Source organism: Strix aluco, chromosome 1, assembly GCF_031877795.1.
Source record: "Strix aluco isolate bStrAlu1 chromosome 1, bStrAlu1.hap1, whole genome shotgun sequence".
In the NCBI taxonomy this organism is placed as follows: Eukaryota; Metazoa; Chordata; class Aves; order Strigiformes; family Strigidae; genus Strix; species Strix aluco.
In genome coordinates, this window is record NC_133931.1 from 136,358,609 (window position 1) to 136,376,469 (window position 17,861).

The 17,861-nt window shown below is 38.3% G+C and overlaps 1 protein-coding gene across 2 annotated transcripts in view; it reads left to right on the top strand.

The window, feature by feature from the left end:
* The window catches only part of BZW2 (basic leucine zipper and W2 domains 2), a 60,819-nt gene that overhangs the window by 25,234 nt on the left and 17,724 nt on the right, over positions 1-17,861 (top strand). For both annotated transcript variants that reach the window (XM_074836774.1, XM_074836765.1), the window contains exons 3-6: positions 2,725-2,901; positions 3,859-3,962; positions 6,715-6,780; positions 15,593-15,728. In XM_074836774.1, the coding sequence (XP_074692875.1) occupies positions 2,725-2,901; positions 3,859-3,962; positions 6,715-6,780; positions 15,593-15,728 (483 nt within the window). The remainder of the gene's footprint in view (positions 1-2,724; positions 2,902-3,858; positions 3,963-6,714; positions 6,781-15,592; positions 15,729-17,861) is intronic.

Below are 17,861 nucleotides of genomic sequence, written 5' to 3' on the forward strand. Positions count from 1 at the left end.
AGATTCCTCTTCAGTACATTAGCTTGATAGGAAAATAATTTTTCATGCAATGAGTTCACCTCCTCTTCCTGTGTAAATTTTTAGGTTGTGATAGACAAGAAAATGGTAGGGTACTCTAGACGAGAGGATAACTTCTGAGGCAGGAGAAGAATCTCTTTAAAATAGCTAAGAAATATTAATCATGGTGTTTGTGTTTGTACTGAGCACTGTGTACCCATGATACCAAGCATATAACAACTTTCAGTTTAGATGTGAACATCTTAAATTTTTAAACAAATGGGATTATTTTTTTACCCCTCCCTTAAGACAGAACTCTGTCTTCTTACTGGTTAATGACTCATAAAGCCTTTTTTTTTTTTTTTTTACTCTGCAAATTCTACATACTTATTTGGTAACCCAAAAGAGAATAATTATACTCAGATACTTGTTTATGGGTGGAGCTGGGTTTCTTGTGTGCAAATAAAACTTACTGAAGTACTTAAGCTTACTTCAGTAAAAGGCTTGTTTGTTTGTGGGTTGGTTTTTCTTGCTTGTTTCAGGTTTGTTTAGTACTCTAAATTGAAAGAGAGCTGCAACTGAGTATTGGTTACTGACCTGATAGCTCAGATGGGATTCCAGTAGTATGCTTCTCTGTAGGCATTTCCCCAGAGCAAAGCACATTCTTCAGTTTACCCACTTGACCCTCTGGTTTGTCCACCATGGGCATATCCTGCAGATATGAGAGACTCCAGATCTTCATCACAACTGAAAGTCGAGGTAACACAGCTGAGAGCCTGACTATCTCTCCAAGGTCAAGTAAAAGCCTGGGAAGAAGTTGCTTGCAGTCCAGAGAAGGAGCATATTGAGTAGTTTATTGGATGACAAGAGCATGGTAGAGGAGAAACTAGGTTGGCACTATGGTTGTGTGCATCGCTACAGGATGAGCTGGGGATGGGAGCAGGTGGTTTCATGAGCATATATGTGGGTATTCGTGGAGTTTAGTAATCCTTAGCTTTGGTCTGAGTGAGTCAGATTTGGGGGATGGGGCAGCAGGCCATGTGAAGACAGGTAATAGAGTCATCAAGCCACTAAAAGGTAGGCGTAGCAGGGGATTTCTGGAAAATAAGGCGATGCTTCATTTTTTCCAGTGCTGCTGAGTGCTTGACGGACAGCCCTGGAGCTGCTGTTGGCTGTGTGCTGCCAGGCTTCTTGGAAGGACTAGTTGACTAGTCCCCTGAGCTTCCCAGTGACCTGAGACACTGAGTGGAAAGGACTGCTTTGTGCCTTCCAGATACAATTGTTATGGGGGAAGGGGATGCACTGGAAGAGGGGAAGAATGTGCAAGTGATGTGCTGAAGATGGTAGAACGGGTGCACACTGAGTACTTGCAGGGGAACAAGAGAGAGCAGCTTTTCTATGTTAGAAATAATAAAGCTAATAAAAGTAGGCATTGTGTGTAAAATAGTTATTTAATTGCCATAAGACTATTGTGGCAGGAGGAAGGAGTTTGAGGGAAGAAAGGCTATTGGAAACCAAGGTCTTTTGGTTAAGGACTGGAATAAAAAGTTGTACTATGAGTTGCAGGGAAAGGAAACCTGCAGCCAGAGGATGTGTAAAGTCCAGAATCTCTTCTCCCAAAACGTCTGCAAGAGTTGCAGCTGGTATGTTTCAGACTGCATTAGCACGTGTTTAGACAGGAATTTTATCAATCCTCATTCATCTTAGTAACTAAAAATCTCTGTATTTATCCTCTGGATATAGTATGTGCAGGTTTTTTAATTTGTGTCAACATTTGTGTCAGCAGGTGATACCAAACTAGTTTTGTTTTTTGAGTGCCACAGAACAGCTTGCTGTTTTGTTTCTGAAGTTCAGTTATTTTGATGGTAACAAACATTTCGTATGTGCTCTTATATAAAGCCAGGACTTGTTTTGTTAAGGAGCTTGAAGCCTCTGTGGTAAGCTGTTAACAGCCTGCAAGAAAAAGCAGCAGGAGGTATGGGTAAATCTACCTAGCTTTATCTGGAGGTTGCAGTTACATCTGTTGTGGCTAATGGCCTTGACATAGGGATGTTGTCTGTAAGACTGTACCTTAATCGAGTTCAACGAGGGACAGCTGTAGAAAATGCAATGTGAGCGCTGCATTTCTGTGTTCATAAGTGCTGCTTAGGTCTGTGAATATGAAAGATAAATTCTTGGTCACCCTGTGTTGCCTGGTCCCAAGTGTTTACGCAAAACCTATTTTTATTAATACCTTGATCTCCTCTTTTGCTGAAGACTTGTCTTTTTGAAAATGTTTTAGATATGTGATCACAGTTATTTAAAGAAACATATCAAGAAATGAAAAGTGGAGTGTTCCTACAGTGAGATTATGTACACGTATCTGACATTCCCTTTGCTATCAGATTCAGCAATGCATAATGATACATACATTCGATAATATCTTCAAAAAGAGAAGGAAGAGTATGAAATTTGAAAACAATTTTAATAGTTGCTTTTCCTCCCTTTCATTTATTTATTACTGTATGTTTGTGTGTGTTTTGGTGTTGGGGGCATGAAGAGGAGAGGGAAGCAAGGGTAAACACTGCAAAATTTCCAGAGTCAATAAAAGTCAAACTTCTGGTACATTGACCAGAATGGGAAGAATATGTTCAGGTGCCATGGTCATGTCAATTGCTGGCTGATACAAGATTGTAACAGAAAGTTTAAAAACAGACTCTCTCTCCTTCTTTTTTATCTCTGTTCCAGATGAAAAGGAGAAATTTGAACCCACAGTCTTCAGGGATACAATTGTCCAAGGCCTCAATGAAGCTGGGAATGACCTGGAAGCTATAGCCAAATTTTTGGATGCAACAGGCTCACGGCTTGATTATCGCCGCTATGCCGACACACTCTTTGATATTTTGGTAGCTGGCAGCATGCTAGGTAACTTGCAGTGTACCTGATACAGAATTTTGATGATCAGCCTTGTTTCTTTTAAGATGGTGTCTTCCTTTATGGAGTAGAAATCGTAAACTGTATTATATTTTCACTTATCTAGATACTTCTTGAATCTTGTTTATTGTTTGTAGTGCAGTAATACCTAGGAACTTGATCGTGTGAGGCATTCTGCAAATATCAAAAAAAAAATAAGATACTGCTCTGAGAAGCCTTCAGTCTGAACTGAAACAGCATATCAATTCAACAGCAAAGAAAATGAGACACTAACTAGGGGAGAAACAGAGGAATTTATTAGCATAAAAAGGTGTAATACAGCACTCCAGGTTATTAGCTGTTGCAAAGCTTGCTTTGTAGACCTTGCAACAAAGGCTAGCTAAGAGAAGTGGAAGATAATGAGGAGTGCTTTGTGATGTTCACGGGGCATTTCTCCCAGATATCAGTGGCAGCTTGGGCAAAAACATGCATTTCACTTTCCTCTATGTTTTCAGTAAGTTGGCACTTTTTACTGGTCATGTTGGTTTGCTTCCTGACTTCTGCTCTTTGGTAAGTATGAAGAGAAGGTATTTTTGTAAGACTTGAGATAATGCAGGAAACAAAAGCCAGTGGAATTATCTAGGAAAAAAACTCTCAACAAAATAAGCCAGGAGAAAACTTTTGCTGCAGTGTGTTGAATGTTTATGTGGGCCTGGTAAGCATTAGGGGGGTTAGGAGGATGTTCGAAGTCCTCAAGTTAGTAATACTTCTCTCTTTGGAAAAGATTTACATTATTGTGGTGTTTAACGGAGTAGTTAAAATATGTGCAAGCTAGCTTTTATCCTTGTCTTTTGCCTCAGTGATACTCACACAAGATTTATCAGGCTTATTAAATCTTATAGGACATTCTCTAAAGTAAGAAACTGTTTCTTGCATTTGTTTTTTTTGTTTGTTTGGGGTTTTTTTAAGCTCCTGGTGGCACACGCATAGATGACAATGACAAGACCAAGATGACCAACCACTGTGTATTTTTTGCTGATGAAGATCATGATGCCATCCGAAATTATGCTCAGGTCAGTAAAGGTGTGGTTGCTTACTGTTTTCCATTTATGTATCAAAAGGAATTACAGGGGAACATCTGCAGACCGTCTAGGCTACAGTAGGCTAGTTACAGGGCAACTGAAAATCCAGTTAACCAGTAATCTGCCCTAACCTATAAATTTTAGGTAAGAAAATAGGATGTCTAAGATAATCTGATCACAGCTGGCAATGCTTTCTTTTACAGAATGCAGTCTTACTTATTTCAGTCTGCTGTTGGTTCAGCATATTTTTAGACACCATCCTTATTATTTTTGTTGACCTTTTCTGTATGCAGCCTGAAAGATTTGTATGAACGTGTTTTTAGAAACACATGAAGTATATGAATGACAAAAAATATAAAGCTCACACCTCCAACCTTTAGTTGTATAACTAGTTAGGAATTGGGCATATATTCCAAGAGCTTTCATTTCTCCTACGTACGTTATACATAATTTCTTTTTACATGATTAAGGTTTGCAGAAATAGGCCTATGTGAAATTAACACAAAAAAGTAATGAAACCTAAAACATTATTGAAGAGAAGCTAACGTTGTGTAACTCCTTAATGGAAGATAATAATTATGTGAGAAAATACAGCAAGAATTCTATTTAAAGTTCAAAGCCACCATGCAATTCTGGATACAAGTAGGATTGCATAAAAATGCAATACCATGGAAACTCCCATATGTAAAAAGCCTGTTGTTAATTAGGTAACATATTTATCTTCTAAATTAACTAGTTGTTACTGGGATGCTGGAGACAGTAATTGAAAGCATAAAAGCCACTGTCCCTGCTAAGGTGCTGAGGGTAAGTTGCTGAAAAGGTGCATGGTTGATTTAAAGGGTGTTGGGATCAGAATCTGGATCAGTAACAAATGTTTGCTAAATAGCAGAAAGCTCCTTTAAAAACACATCTTTGATAATCTGAAGAAGTGAAATATTTCTGGAAAGGGAATCAATATATCTTGTGTGTCAGCTTTACCATCTCTTAAAAACAGGGTATTCTGCTTCAGGAAAATCTCTGTTATTGGTAAAAGCATTGATTCTGTCGTCTTGAATTGTAATATTTTAATAGTTTGATAATAAAAATTGACAGTACAAGTCTGTCCTCCAAGGAGAAATTTAACTTTAAAGTAAAAGGTTGCATGTTGGAAAATGGAAAAGAAGGCTTCAGGATTTGAAGCAGTTGAATTTTCAGTGTATTCTCTGCATTTCAAACCAAAAGCCACCAAAATAAGTCACCATTTTGTAGTCAATGCCTGGAGACATGTATCCTTTTATAGACCTTGCCAATTTTTTTTCATGCATAGTGGGAAATAGAGCTCTTACTGTATTAATGAAAAACTGGAGTTAGGCTAAAATAGTGTTTAGAGCTTCTTTAGCTTCTGGGTAATTTCTTACTCTGACTCCTAAATGAACCAGTAGTGTGGCTATTTTTGTGGTTTTAGTCATGGAAACAGTTCAAAGATTGAAAAGTCTTCAAGAAAAAAAGACTAAAGCTGGTGTTGATATTTTAGCAGATTATTTGCTTATGAAATGTTCTTCTGTCATTTACATGGACTTACAAAAATGTACAAAATTTTGTTTGGACATATGAACAAAATGCTAGCTTACGTTTTCATCTTATACCTTATTTTACACCTTATTTATTAGAATTTTGTGTGTGTCTGCCTCTCAGCTTGGCCACAACTTGATTTTCACTTGTTCTGAGCCAAAATACTACCATTTAGGATGTTTGAACGTATTTTACATTCTCTGAAAAGTAAATTGAAACTTTCTAAAATTAATTTCTCCCCCCCCCGCCTGACAATAATGTCATTTGTTCCATAAACCTTTTTACCCGTGACAGTGAGTCATATGTTTTGTGCCCTTTGTACAGTAGTGAGACCAGTGATTTGTTGATTTAATTTCTTATCTCTTCCTTCTTTGATCTGAATGCACCCTGCACCTGTGCTGCTTCTGCTTTAGTAATCTGTGGTCGCATGATGGGAAACAAATGGTGAAAACTGAAGAACAAGTGTTTCCAAGAACATATTGATTGTAAAAGCTTTGACAAATGTTCATCCTCTTTCCCTGGCAGTAGCGTGTTTTGTTGTAAGCATTATGTTAGTGGATTTGACAAAGCTTCTGCATCTACTGAAGATGCCCAGCAGTGCTACCGGACTGCCTCACTCCTTTGGCTTATACCTCACAGCTTCCTCACAGAGATGCATTACTGGGGGAGGGGTGCAGAGTTAACCTCCTTCTCCTCCTTCTTTCCCCTGCTTTTGGTATGTGTATAGGGTGAAAAGTAGATTAGGAATAAAATTTTGAGAAATGTGAAAAACAAAGCTCTCAAACTGCAGTAAATTCTCTGATTCAAACATTGTTCTGTGAAGCAAGAATTGCAAAACTTGTATTTTTCCACTTGTGAACAAACTAATAGAGAAGGGTGTTTCATGGTCTGCCATGAGACTGACAACTCAACAGAACTGCAGAAATATCATTCTGCTGGCTGCTTATTTCCTGGAAACCATGTCTAAAGGAAAACTGTGCAGTAGAATATTAGTGTGAGGGGAAGCCAGCAGTGATTCCTACTTTTTCTCTCCTGCTCTAGAGATAATAAAAAGAAAAAATTTTCTTATCGTGGATTAGTCAAAGATATTCTGTATGGATTCAGTAGTTGCAGTCTTGTTTCCCTTTGCCTTTTTTGTAAAGGATGGCTGCAATTATTACATTTTTTTAAGTTAATCTGTGTTTATCTTTAGGTCTTCAATAAACTTATCAGGAGATACAAATATCTGGAGAAAGCATTTGAAGATGAAATCAAGAAGGTAATGTTGGTGGCAATCTCCTCTTGAGCATTAATATTTTTTTACCCTGTGTCTAATATAATTGTATATGTACAAATGTGATGCTGTTACGTATTTTCTTTAACTCTACTGGAAAAGAGAATGGAATCTACAGGTGGCAGCTTTTAGTCTGCAAATTTATCTCTGTGGAAATACTGCTGGCAGCATTTGATGTAGAGTGATTCTGAATTAATGCTTCCTTTGGTTGCTTTGACCAAACTCACCTTCTTATCCCAGACTTTTTTTGTGCAGAACTTTGATATGCTTTGGGGTATAGTTCTTAATGAGAGGTGGTGTTACTATCCTGGTAATAGAACAGCGCTCTGTGGTTTTTCTGTAGAATAAAAGCAAATCAGAATTTCACTTGATGTATGAGTATTAAACTACTCCTGCATTGTGGAATGAGTCCTAACCACAAGTTTTTGTATTCAGGGACATAGATATGTGCAAGAGAAAGTCATCACCACTGGCAGAGTGCTCAGGATTTGCCTGTTAGGCTGTAGTGGATATTTGTGGATATTGTGTGTTGTTTTGTGATACTGAATTCTAAGGAGACAGGAGAAACCTGGGTAGAAATTTTTGAAAAACAAATTACAGATTTATTTTGTCTATTTTGAGTCCCTAGTAACAGATGTAAATATATTTTTCTAATGGCCTGAATAAGTAATAAATGCTGTGCTGTAAGTTAACAGGCATGCTGATAATGGCAAAACCTGTCCAGTGACTAAGATACCATGTTTGTTAAAAGTGTGTTTCCATATTATTTAAACATTAGAAAGATTGCTGCAAGGGTCAAGTGAGGGTAAGTCTGGAGCATGATGCCTCACTGCCACCTCTTGTGGCTGAATAAATTTGGCTCTGATTTATACATTCTTGCTCATATAGGAAATTATTTTTGCACTTGTGGCCAGCATGCCTATTAACTGATGCTGATTGCTCAATACATCATTCTAAAGACCTAAATTTACCTCTATCCCCACACAAATCTAATGTTCTTGCTGTTAATTACTATAATCATTGACATGAGAAGCGCTGACTCATAGCATTCAAGTTTCAGAGAGTGTTCAGCATATTAAACAAATGCCATGTCAATTCAAGCCGCCTCCTCTCTCTTCTGTAACTTGCTTGAGTTTGAATCCTTTAAGTTTCTAAGAAGTCACTTTGCACACTTAGTAACAAGATGAGACTATGGTTAATATATAATTTAACTCTTTGGTTGAGGAACAAGTGCCTCTGCTGTGAAGTTTAGCCATATGCTAGCTTGAGAGAAAGCAATAATTTGAGGTACAGTGTGACTGGAGTCATGCTACTCATTTAAAGCCATTGGAAGCATCCTAGCCATGGCAGCTCAGGGTCAGAGTGGGCTTGTTCACCTTGCAGACTGCAAATCTTTATTTTATGTACATGCTTTTTTCTATAGTTCTCAGTGTCAGATTACATTTTATATGACAAATCACAAGATTAAGTTTGCCTAGTGGTCCTAGGCTGAAGGGAAATTTTTCCATCTGCCCTTCCATCGCCTCCTTAGCGCTGATGTGAATCTTGGTGTGGCTCCTGGGGACCTGGCCTTTCGGTGTGGGTGCTGGGTGCACTCTCTTCCTTGGTTAATGCAGTTTCTCTGAGAATTAGAAACTAGGAAGGTGGTTGTGAAGGTGTTTGGGCCTGTGTGTTGCACCTGCACTGTCATTGACTTGAGGACTATTCGTAGTTCCCTTTTGCTTACCTTCTCCCTCCCTCTGCTTGTGTAAACCCACCAAGTGACTGTCAACTTGCTGATAAGGCTGCCAGGTTTTTAACTATTTAATGCTTTAATCCCTGTGTGCAGTAACTTCTATGAGAGTAGCTGCTCATGGAGGGTCAGAAGATAGATACATTCTAGAAGGTGTTTCTGCAAGGTTTAGTAGTTCAAAGACTACTGTAGTTAGTCGGTGGTTAGAAAAGCAAGAGAGCACCTCCTTGACATTCTTTCGTGGGTCACTGTCCCAGTGATGAAAGTGATTTTTTTGGCAGGTTCCTTAGGCAGCTAGAGCACTTGAGGGAAAATTAGCTCTTCTCACAGAAAAAGTCAAACTACAAAACCAAGGCAATACCAGAAGCAGATGGTGTCAGTGGGACTTCTCTTTCAAGAGAGATTGTCTTAAATGGCAGTATTTGTACAAGTATTTGCTTTATGTCTTCAAGTTCATAATTTTCTTGCTAGGACATTATTATTTCCCAGCACCTTTCCCTTTATTGTCTGTTTCTAGCTTTCAGATGTTTTATTTCTTAACTCTCTCCCCCCAAAATTGCCAGTTATTTTTTCTTCTAGTGACATAAGCAAACCATACATCTAAATTTTTACATCTAAATTACTTTGTCCAAGCAATTTCAACAGAAGACAAACATGTTTAAGGGCATTGCTCACCTGCTGTTTTTTGATATAGGCAGCTTAAGTTCATATGAGCATTGCCCAGTGTACTGGCATAGACCTATGACAGCATTTTCAATAATTTCAGTAAAATTCTTAGTTCAAAATTTGTGTTCATCTTTCTTACTTATGTATTTCTGTTCAGGTCAGTGGATGAAGAATGCAATATTAACTGTCTGTATGGTGTATCTGCATGTTTAAGTAGCATTCTATATAGGTTGACAAAATTGGGATAAAGTACAGATAAGTATATCTTTGGTCTTAACAGTGGTAAATATTGCTGAGTCATATGAGGACATCTGAAGTACTGGGAGATGTTATGCAGTCTGTTCGTGTTCTTATTTTCCTAATGGAAGAACCCTAGATCAAGCTGGGAATTATGAAATAAGAGGAGACTAACATTCTGAGATCAAATGGGGAGTAAACAAAAATGCTTTAAGTCAGCTAAATGAAAGGCGAGAATCAGTCAGCGGTTACCTGTTACGTTAGCTGCCTTCTCCACTGCTGACAATTCGGTGCTGTCTGCAGATGTGGCAAACTGTCAGATGCTAAAGCAAGAGACCACTTCAGATAATGAAAATAAAAAAGACACCACACTCCCTGGGTGGATAAAATTCCTTAATTTTCACTGTTAAGGTTTCCAGATCGCAAGAGGAGAGCCAAAGCACTTGTTTTCTTACATGCTTTTTAATGTTGCATGCATGTCTTTACTTATGTGTATCTTTTATGCCCTGAATTTGTGCCTAAAAGCCGTTTTCTTTAAAGACAAAAATAACATGTAACAGCACACTAGGCCTGGTCTTGTGCTTATTAGGCATTCTGAACTCCCACTTAAATAGGTGGGAGTTCTTATAGCTATGATAGAAATACAAAATAGTGAGCCAGAACTGCGCATTTTATGCCTGAAATCAGTCTGTATCTGGAACAAAAGCAGTAATGGCAGTGCTTGGCTAGCAGCAGGGAAGCAGCAGCTTGGAGAACTTTCTGTGGGTGGTTTGGTACTATTCTGAAGTGACTTGGACATTTTGTGACTTCCCTGCTGAGGTTTGTAATTGTGATGGTGAAAGAAGAGCTCTTAAAGTAATCAGCAATAAAAATCTGAAACGTCAGCTTTGAACTGAACATTTTGTTCTTTTTGATGGTTCTTAAGTGGGATTACTAAAGGTTTTGATTCTTCCTATCACCCAGTCTCCCCCCAAATTAGATTATGTTTCACAATTGTTGGAAAGAATAGAGTAATATCCTTGAACAGCAGAAAATGAAATGTATGTTTATTTGAGCTGCTTTTCAAAAATATTAGTAAAACAAAAACTATGCTAGTAGCACCAATAGTGCTTTAAGTAGTGAGAAGTGTGTAGGAGACGAGGTTCCTGCTCAAAACATACTGCAGTGGGGTACAGTTCAAGAACACTGTAATTCAGATTCATGTTAAGAGACTTGCAAGAAGCGTGTTTCAGAGGAAAGAGAAGAGGATGAGGCTGTGAACTTCATAGATATGTGATTTCAGACCTTCCAAAGCATTTGAACAAATACAGATTTCTCTTAAACTAGAGTTGATAAATATTTGGGTGTTCTTCTCTTAGAATCTTTTTCCATCTTGGATTGCATGACTCTGGCTTTGCAGCTGGATTTCCTGCCATTGTTGCTTTCATGACTCAAATCTGACATGAATGGGTATAACTGTTCATGATCTACTTGTTACTGGCAAAACCCAATGGAGATTGCAGCCCAGAAGTATGTCAAAACCTGGTCTGTCATTTTAAAGTAGTCAGTGTGACCACTCTCTAATCAAAATCCTCATCTGTTGCTTATATGGGAGCAGAAGGAAAAAGAGTTAAGTAGGCTGCACAGAAAACTAAAGCTGTTTCCTCTTTGTTAAAATACCAGTCTCAGTACTTACAATAAAGAGCAAAAGGTCTAATTCTGAATTTTTTCTTGTGCAGATCTCACTTTGGTACATTATTGTTTATAAAGCTTGTATAAAGAAAACTTAAAATCCCCAGGCCTCCATTTTACACTAGGCTTATATTGAAATTCTGTAAAAATGTTTTCAATCTTCCCCATGTGGCCCAGGAGTTCCTTTACCTGCACCATTATATATACCAGTTAATTGCTGCGTTTGGAAGTACAGCACACCTCTTGTTTCTCATCCATACGTTTAGAAATAATAATTCCATTCATCTGCATCCCAAATTTTCGTACATTTTTTGGTTATTTCACAGATTATTGAAATAAAATTACACCTCTAGATTTTATAGTTTCATAATTTTTCCTTTAAGCTAAAACTGCATGTTGCACTCATTAGGCTGAAGCCCACTAAAAAAACCCAAATTATTTGTCTGTGGTTGAATCATTCAGGCCTGTGTAAGCTGTAATTTAAAGCTGATGTTATTATATAAGTACTACCATGTGAATGAGGTTTTTTCAGTTCTGTTCACTGATACAGAGCAGAGCTATTCATAAAACACTGCATAAGTTTTAATAACTTCATTACTTATACAGATTCTAAACATAACACTACTTTAAAATTAATGATAAGCTGCTTAGGTATCTTGGAGAAAAGCTCTCACTGTCCATGGTAACAAGCAAGCATGGGGACATGTGTGATATTCTGTCCCTTTGTATGGGTAGGATTTGGTAATTAAGAAATACCCTTAATTTGGAAACTGAGTGGGAATTTTCCATCAGAATGAGCTGTTCTGCTTTGATTGCATCCATGGGACCTGATGAGATGCATCCGCAGGTCCTGGGGGAACTGGTGGGTGAAGTGGCTAAGCCACTGTCCATCATATTTGAGAAATTGTGGCAGTCTGGTGAAGTTCCCGCTGACTGGAAAAGGGGAAACATAACCCCATTTTTAAAAAGGGAGAAGAGGAAGACCTGGGGAACTACGGGCCAGTCAGTCTCACCTCTGTGTCTGTCAAGATCATGGAGCAGATCCTCCTGTAAACTATGCTAGGGCACATGGAAAATAAGGAGGTGACTGGTGACAGCCCACATGGCTTCACTAAAGGCAAATTGTGCTTGACAAATTTGGTGGCCGTCTATGATGCACTTGCAGCGTTGGTGGATAAGGGAAGAGCAACAGATGTCATCTACCTAAACTTGTGCAAAGCATTTGACACAGCACAACATCCTTGTCTCTAAATTGGAGAGACATGGATTTGATGGATGGAGCACTTGATGGATAAGAAATTGGCTGGGTGGTCGCACTCAAAGAGTTGTGGTCAATGACTCAATGTCCAAGTGGAGAGCAGTGACGAGTGGCATTCCTCAGGGGTCAGTACTGGGACCAGCACTGTTTAACATCTTTGTTGGTGACATGGGCAGTGGGACTGAGTGCACCCTCAGCAAGTTTGCTGACAACACCAAGCTGTGTGGTGCGGTCGACACGCTGGAGGGAAGGGATGTGCCATCCAGAGGGACCTGGACAGGCTGGAGAGGTGGGCCTGTGTGAACCTCATGAAGTTCAACAAGGCCAAGTGCAAGGTCCTGCACATGGATCAGGGCAATCCCAAGCACAAATACAGGCTGGGTGATGAGTGGATTGGGAGCAGCCCTGCAGAGAAGGACTTGGGAGCATTAGTGGATGAAAAACTGACTGTGATCCAGCAGTGGGTGTTCACAGTCCAGAAAGCCAGCTGTATCCTGGGCTGCATCAAGAGAAGTGTGGCCAGCAGGTCAAGGGAGGTGATTCTGCCCCTCTACTCCGCTGTTGTGAGACCCCACCTGGAGCCCTGTGTCCACCTCTGGGCCCCCCAACATAAGAAGGACATGGACCTGCTTGAGCAGGTCCAGAGTAGGCCACAAAGATGATCAGGGGGCTGGAGCACCTCCCCTGTGAGGACAGGCTGAGAGAGTTGGGGGAGAGTTGGCTCTGAGGAGACCTTATAGTGGTCTTCCAGTACTTAAAGGGGCCTACAGGAAAGGTGGGAAGGGACTCTCCATCAGGTAGTGTAGTGATAGGATGAGGGGTAACAGTTTTAAACTGAAAGAGGGTAGATTTAGGTTAGATATAAGGAAGAAATTCTTCACTATGTGGGTGGTGAGGCCCTGGCACAGGTTGCCCAGAGAAGCTGTGGCTGCCCCCTCCCTGGCAGTGTTCAAGGCCAGGTTGGACAGGGCTTTGAGCAACCTGGTCTAGTGGAAGGTGTCCCTGCCCATGGCAGGGGGGTTGGGACTGGATGAGCTTTAAGGTCCTTTCCAACCCAAACCGTTCTGTGATTCTATAGTTCTATGATACGATTCTATGATTACTTATTTGGAGAAGGAAAAAGGGTGTAATGACAGAAGAAGGTAGCTGAATAAAGTGGTAGTAGCTGAAGAAGGAAATGAGAATTCCTTTTAACTCCAGAATGGATGTCTGCAGTCTTTCTTTCCTTTTTTCCTTCCTTTTTTCCTTCCTTTTTTCCTTCCTTTTTTCTTTCCTTTTTTCTTTCCTTTTTTCTTTCCTTTTTTCTTTCCTTTTTTCTTTCCTTTTTTCTTTCCTTTTTTCTTTCCTTTTTTCTTTCCTTTTTTCTTTCCTTTTTTCTTTCCTTTTTTCTTTCCTTTTTTCTTTCCTTTTTTCTTTCCTTTTTTCTTTCCTTTTTTCTTTCCTTTTTTCTTTCCTTTTTTCTTTCCTTTTTTCTTTCCTTTTTTCTTTCCTTTTTTCTTTCCTTTTTTCTTTCCTTTTTTCTTTCCTTTTTTCTTTCCTTTTTTCTTTCCTTTTTTCTTTCCTTTTTTCTTTCCTTTTTTCTTTCCTTTTTTCTTTCCTTTTTTCTTTCCTTTTTTCTTTCCTTTTTTCTTTCCTTTTTTCTTTCCTTTTTTCTTTCCTCTTTTCTTTCCTCTTTTCTTTCCTCTTTTCTTTCCTCTTTTCTTTCCTCTTTTCTTTCCTCTTTTCTTTCCTCTTTTCTTTCCTCTTTTCTTTCCTCTTTTCTTTCCTCTTTTCTTTCCTCTTTTCTTTCCTCTTTTCTTTCCTCTTTTCTTTCCTCTTTTCTTTCCTCTTTTCTTTCCTCTTTTCTTTCCTCTTTTCTTTCCTCTTTTCTTTCCTCTTTTCTTTCCTCTTTTCTTTCCTCTTTTCTTTCCTCTTTTCTTTCCTCTTTTCTTTCCTCTTTTCTTTCCTCTTTTCTTTCCTCTTTTCTTTCCTCTTTTCTTTCCTCTTTTCTTTCCTCTTTTCTTTCCTCTTTTCTTTCCTCTTTTCTTTCCTCTTTTCTTTCCTCTTTTCTTTCCTCTTTTCTTTCCTCTTTTCTTTCCTCTTTTCTTTCCTCTTTTCTTTCCTCTTTTCTTTCCTCTTTTCTTTCCTCTTTTCTTTCCTCTTTTCTTTCCTCTTTTCTTTCCTCTTTTCTTTCCTCTTTTCTTTCCTCTTTTCTTTCCTCTTTTCTTTCCTCTTTTCTTTCCTCTTTTCCCCTAAATTTGTAAGCTAGCTTCTGATGGGGTCAGGAGCTTTTTGCAAGGAGTGAAACTGCACTTTGCTGTCTAGCCTCCTTTTTCCCATCACCATTACTGTGATTGCTAGCAACATGTTAAGAAAACAGTATTGTTAACAGTAATGCTATTGACATCTCATTTTGACTTTTTTCCTGAAGTAAAGGAAAAGAGGTGTAATGTACTTCATCAATGTGCTTTCAAGTCATTAATTTGAACATAAGAAATTAAGATACATAAAATAGACTTAATTGCCATTTTTTGGTTTTTAAGAGGTAAATATGTAGTTCAGATCTTTTAGCATTTAGGATAGTGAGATTTGTAATTTCTTTCTCAAGCTGTTTGGTTCTACTTGTAATTAGTAGTGGGAATGGTGAGTTCTTAAAGCAGCTTTTGTTCCTGTCTGTCCTTTGTCAGCTTTATCAAGAATGTCTGAACTTGAGATATATTTCTTATTTTAGCCAATAGAAAATCTGTTGCAACGGTGCTGTGTTCCCTTCCCCAAATGGAAAACAGGAAACTTTCTCATCCTTTTATTGTTTGGATGAGTAATAGTTTTTGTAAGCTAGAAAATGAACTACAACTGCGTGGGGCTTAGTCCAAATTCTGAAGATGTGAATGGGCAGGCTTCTGTTGGCATGTTGAAATCAGCAAGTCTGTGATCCTGTAATTTCTGTCTCAAGCCTTTAACAAGTACTTTTATTTTTACACATGTATACATATATTTGGAGAAGACAGGCTTTGTCTCCCTGAGTAATGCTGTATTCCACGTGCTTGTATCCTTACAGAAAGTGAAATTATAAGCAAATAGTGAAATGTCACTGCCATGCTTCAGGACAGATTTTGACATGATTGCTATTAATTAAGGTGGGACTTCTTGAGAAATAAGAAATTAAACTGTCTGCTAATATTTGTCTTTATCTGTTATTGTTACCTATGGCTCAGAGTTTTGTTTTTTTTTTTTTCCCCTTGTCTGACCCACAGCTGCTGCTGTTTCTTAAAGCCTTTACTGAGACGGAACAGACAAAGCTGGCAATGCTTTCTGGCATCCTGTTAGCCAACGGGACTCTTCCTGCTACAATTTTAACAAGCCTCTTCACTGACAATATAGTCAAAGAAGGTAATTTTTCCATGTGATATTTTTTCTTATGTTAGCTTGAATAGTAAATGTGTTCTGTTGCAACATATTTTATATGTTGAAGGCCTGTAACTGTACAACAGAAATCAACATAAGTTGTGAAATCTTCTAAGAGGGCAGTCAAACATAGGAAAAAAAGCAACAAAAGGCAAGAACAATCCCCAAAGGATTTATGTTTTTGGAAGTTATACATGTGTGTGCAAAACTGTAGAATATATGTATTACTGGATACTATAAAAGTGTGGTATAACATCTATTCCTGAGATATGTCTACTAGCATTTTTTCAAGTGTTGACAATATCTTGTGCATGTGAGTGTGAAGTGGGACAGAGAGCACATGCAGGCCAGCTGGGTGTTGCAGAAGGAAAAAAAAAAAAAGTCAAACCCTCATTTTGCCTTCATACCAGTAGAGATCAGTGATTGAACCATTTTCCCATGGACTTCTGTTTACCATATGATGAGTTACTGTTCTTTCAGTCTTAGGGTATAATGTCTTTTTGAGATTATTTGCGGGGGGTTGGGGAGGGTGGCATTTAGTTATTTATTTATAGCCGTCTACTTTGGAGTCCTGATTTTCCAAACGCTTGCTCAACTATGTGTTTCTCTGTCAGTTCCTGACTACCTGGAATAATTGCAAATGTGCTGTCAGTGTTGAACAGTTTTCATGAAACCTTTTTGGTTTTGTTAAAAGAGCTATATATTAGCTGAAATGTATTCTAACTTTCATTTAAAAAAAAATTTAAAAATTCTGACTTCATGTTCTCATTTGCAGCATGGTAACCATTACATTTGTTTTCTAAATGCTGCAGAAAGAAAAGCCACAGCTGCAGCTTTGCTCTGTCATCACCCACAGTTTTTGGAATCAGAATTAAACTAGGAGAAAATTCAAACAAAAGTACTAATCCATGTCTTAGGGTGATTGCCTGCAATGTTTTTAAATCAAAGTCTGTTCCTAGTTATGGGAAGACAAGAGGCATCTGAAAACTCAAATTTTTAAAACTCATTTTAAATGTAACATTTTAGGAATACAATTGTTATGTACAAATCCTAGAACAAATTCAATTTGCATTATGAACTTATGTTTCTAGGAGCTCTAAACTTTTGTCAAGAGCTTACATATACTTTTGGTTCTTGGTTTATGCATACTAAAAATGTACTTGTGTCAGCATTTGAGGAAAATCTGGAATAGATCTTTTATGAAAAAATAATTAAAGATGCAAAGATAAATGAAAAAGAGGAAATAGAGCAAGGCTTAAACCAGGTAGATCATACAAGAATAAACTTGATACTTTGATTTACAAAAAACAATGCTGCAGACAGGTGAGGTTAAAATATGTGAGGAAACAATTAGTTGAGCTGAGGGAGTTGGTCGGCATGGGAATTGTAACATTGGCAAAGAATTGGCTGAAAGTGAGACAAGGGTAGATTGTGCAGACAGGAAATCTGTCAAATTTGAGGGCAAATACCTGATTCATTGTAGGATTGCCCTTTTTCAGTGTGTCATTACCTCTACTGTGATGTATAGATGGAAAAAAAAAAAAAAGTATTTTGGGGATGGCTGACATATTTCTATCAGAGACAGAGAAAAGTCGAGGCAGCGGTGGAACCTCATCAGGGTTAAGTGTACCCTTCTTTGTCACCCATGCTGAAAAAACAGTGCAAATACAAAGAACAGCTAACAGCATTAATAAAATTAATGGCTGAAGTGACTTTCTGCAAATAGAGAAAAAAACAGAAAAAGAGAAGAGCTATTTAAAGGAAGAGACAGTGGCAGCACATGAATAGAGTATAGGAACTGGCCAATGATAATTTTGGGCTGTAAATTAGAACTAAGTTTGAAAACATATGTGGGTAGTTAAGCCCTAGAATAGTCTCCCTTTAATATTGGTACTGGCATAAAACTTGCTTTAAGCTAAAACTTGAAAAAGGGTTTTGGACATGGGTGTTGGGGACAGTGCTTGGTGACAGAGACCATTCCATTCAATTATGGTATTAAACACATAAGCGTACATTGGATTTGCAGGTTCACAAATTACAGGTGGAAGTTACGCCTAGGTCCCCTGTTGATTGACCAGGCTTTGTCAGTCTTGACTAGTCAGCCTACAGTACTTACGA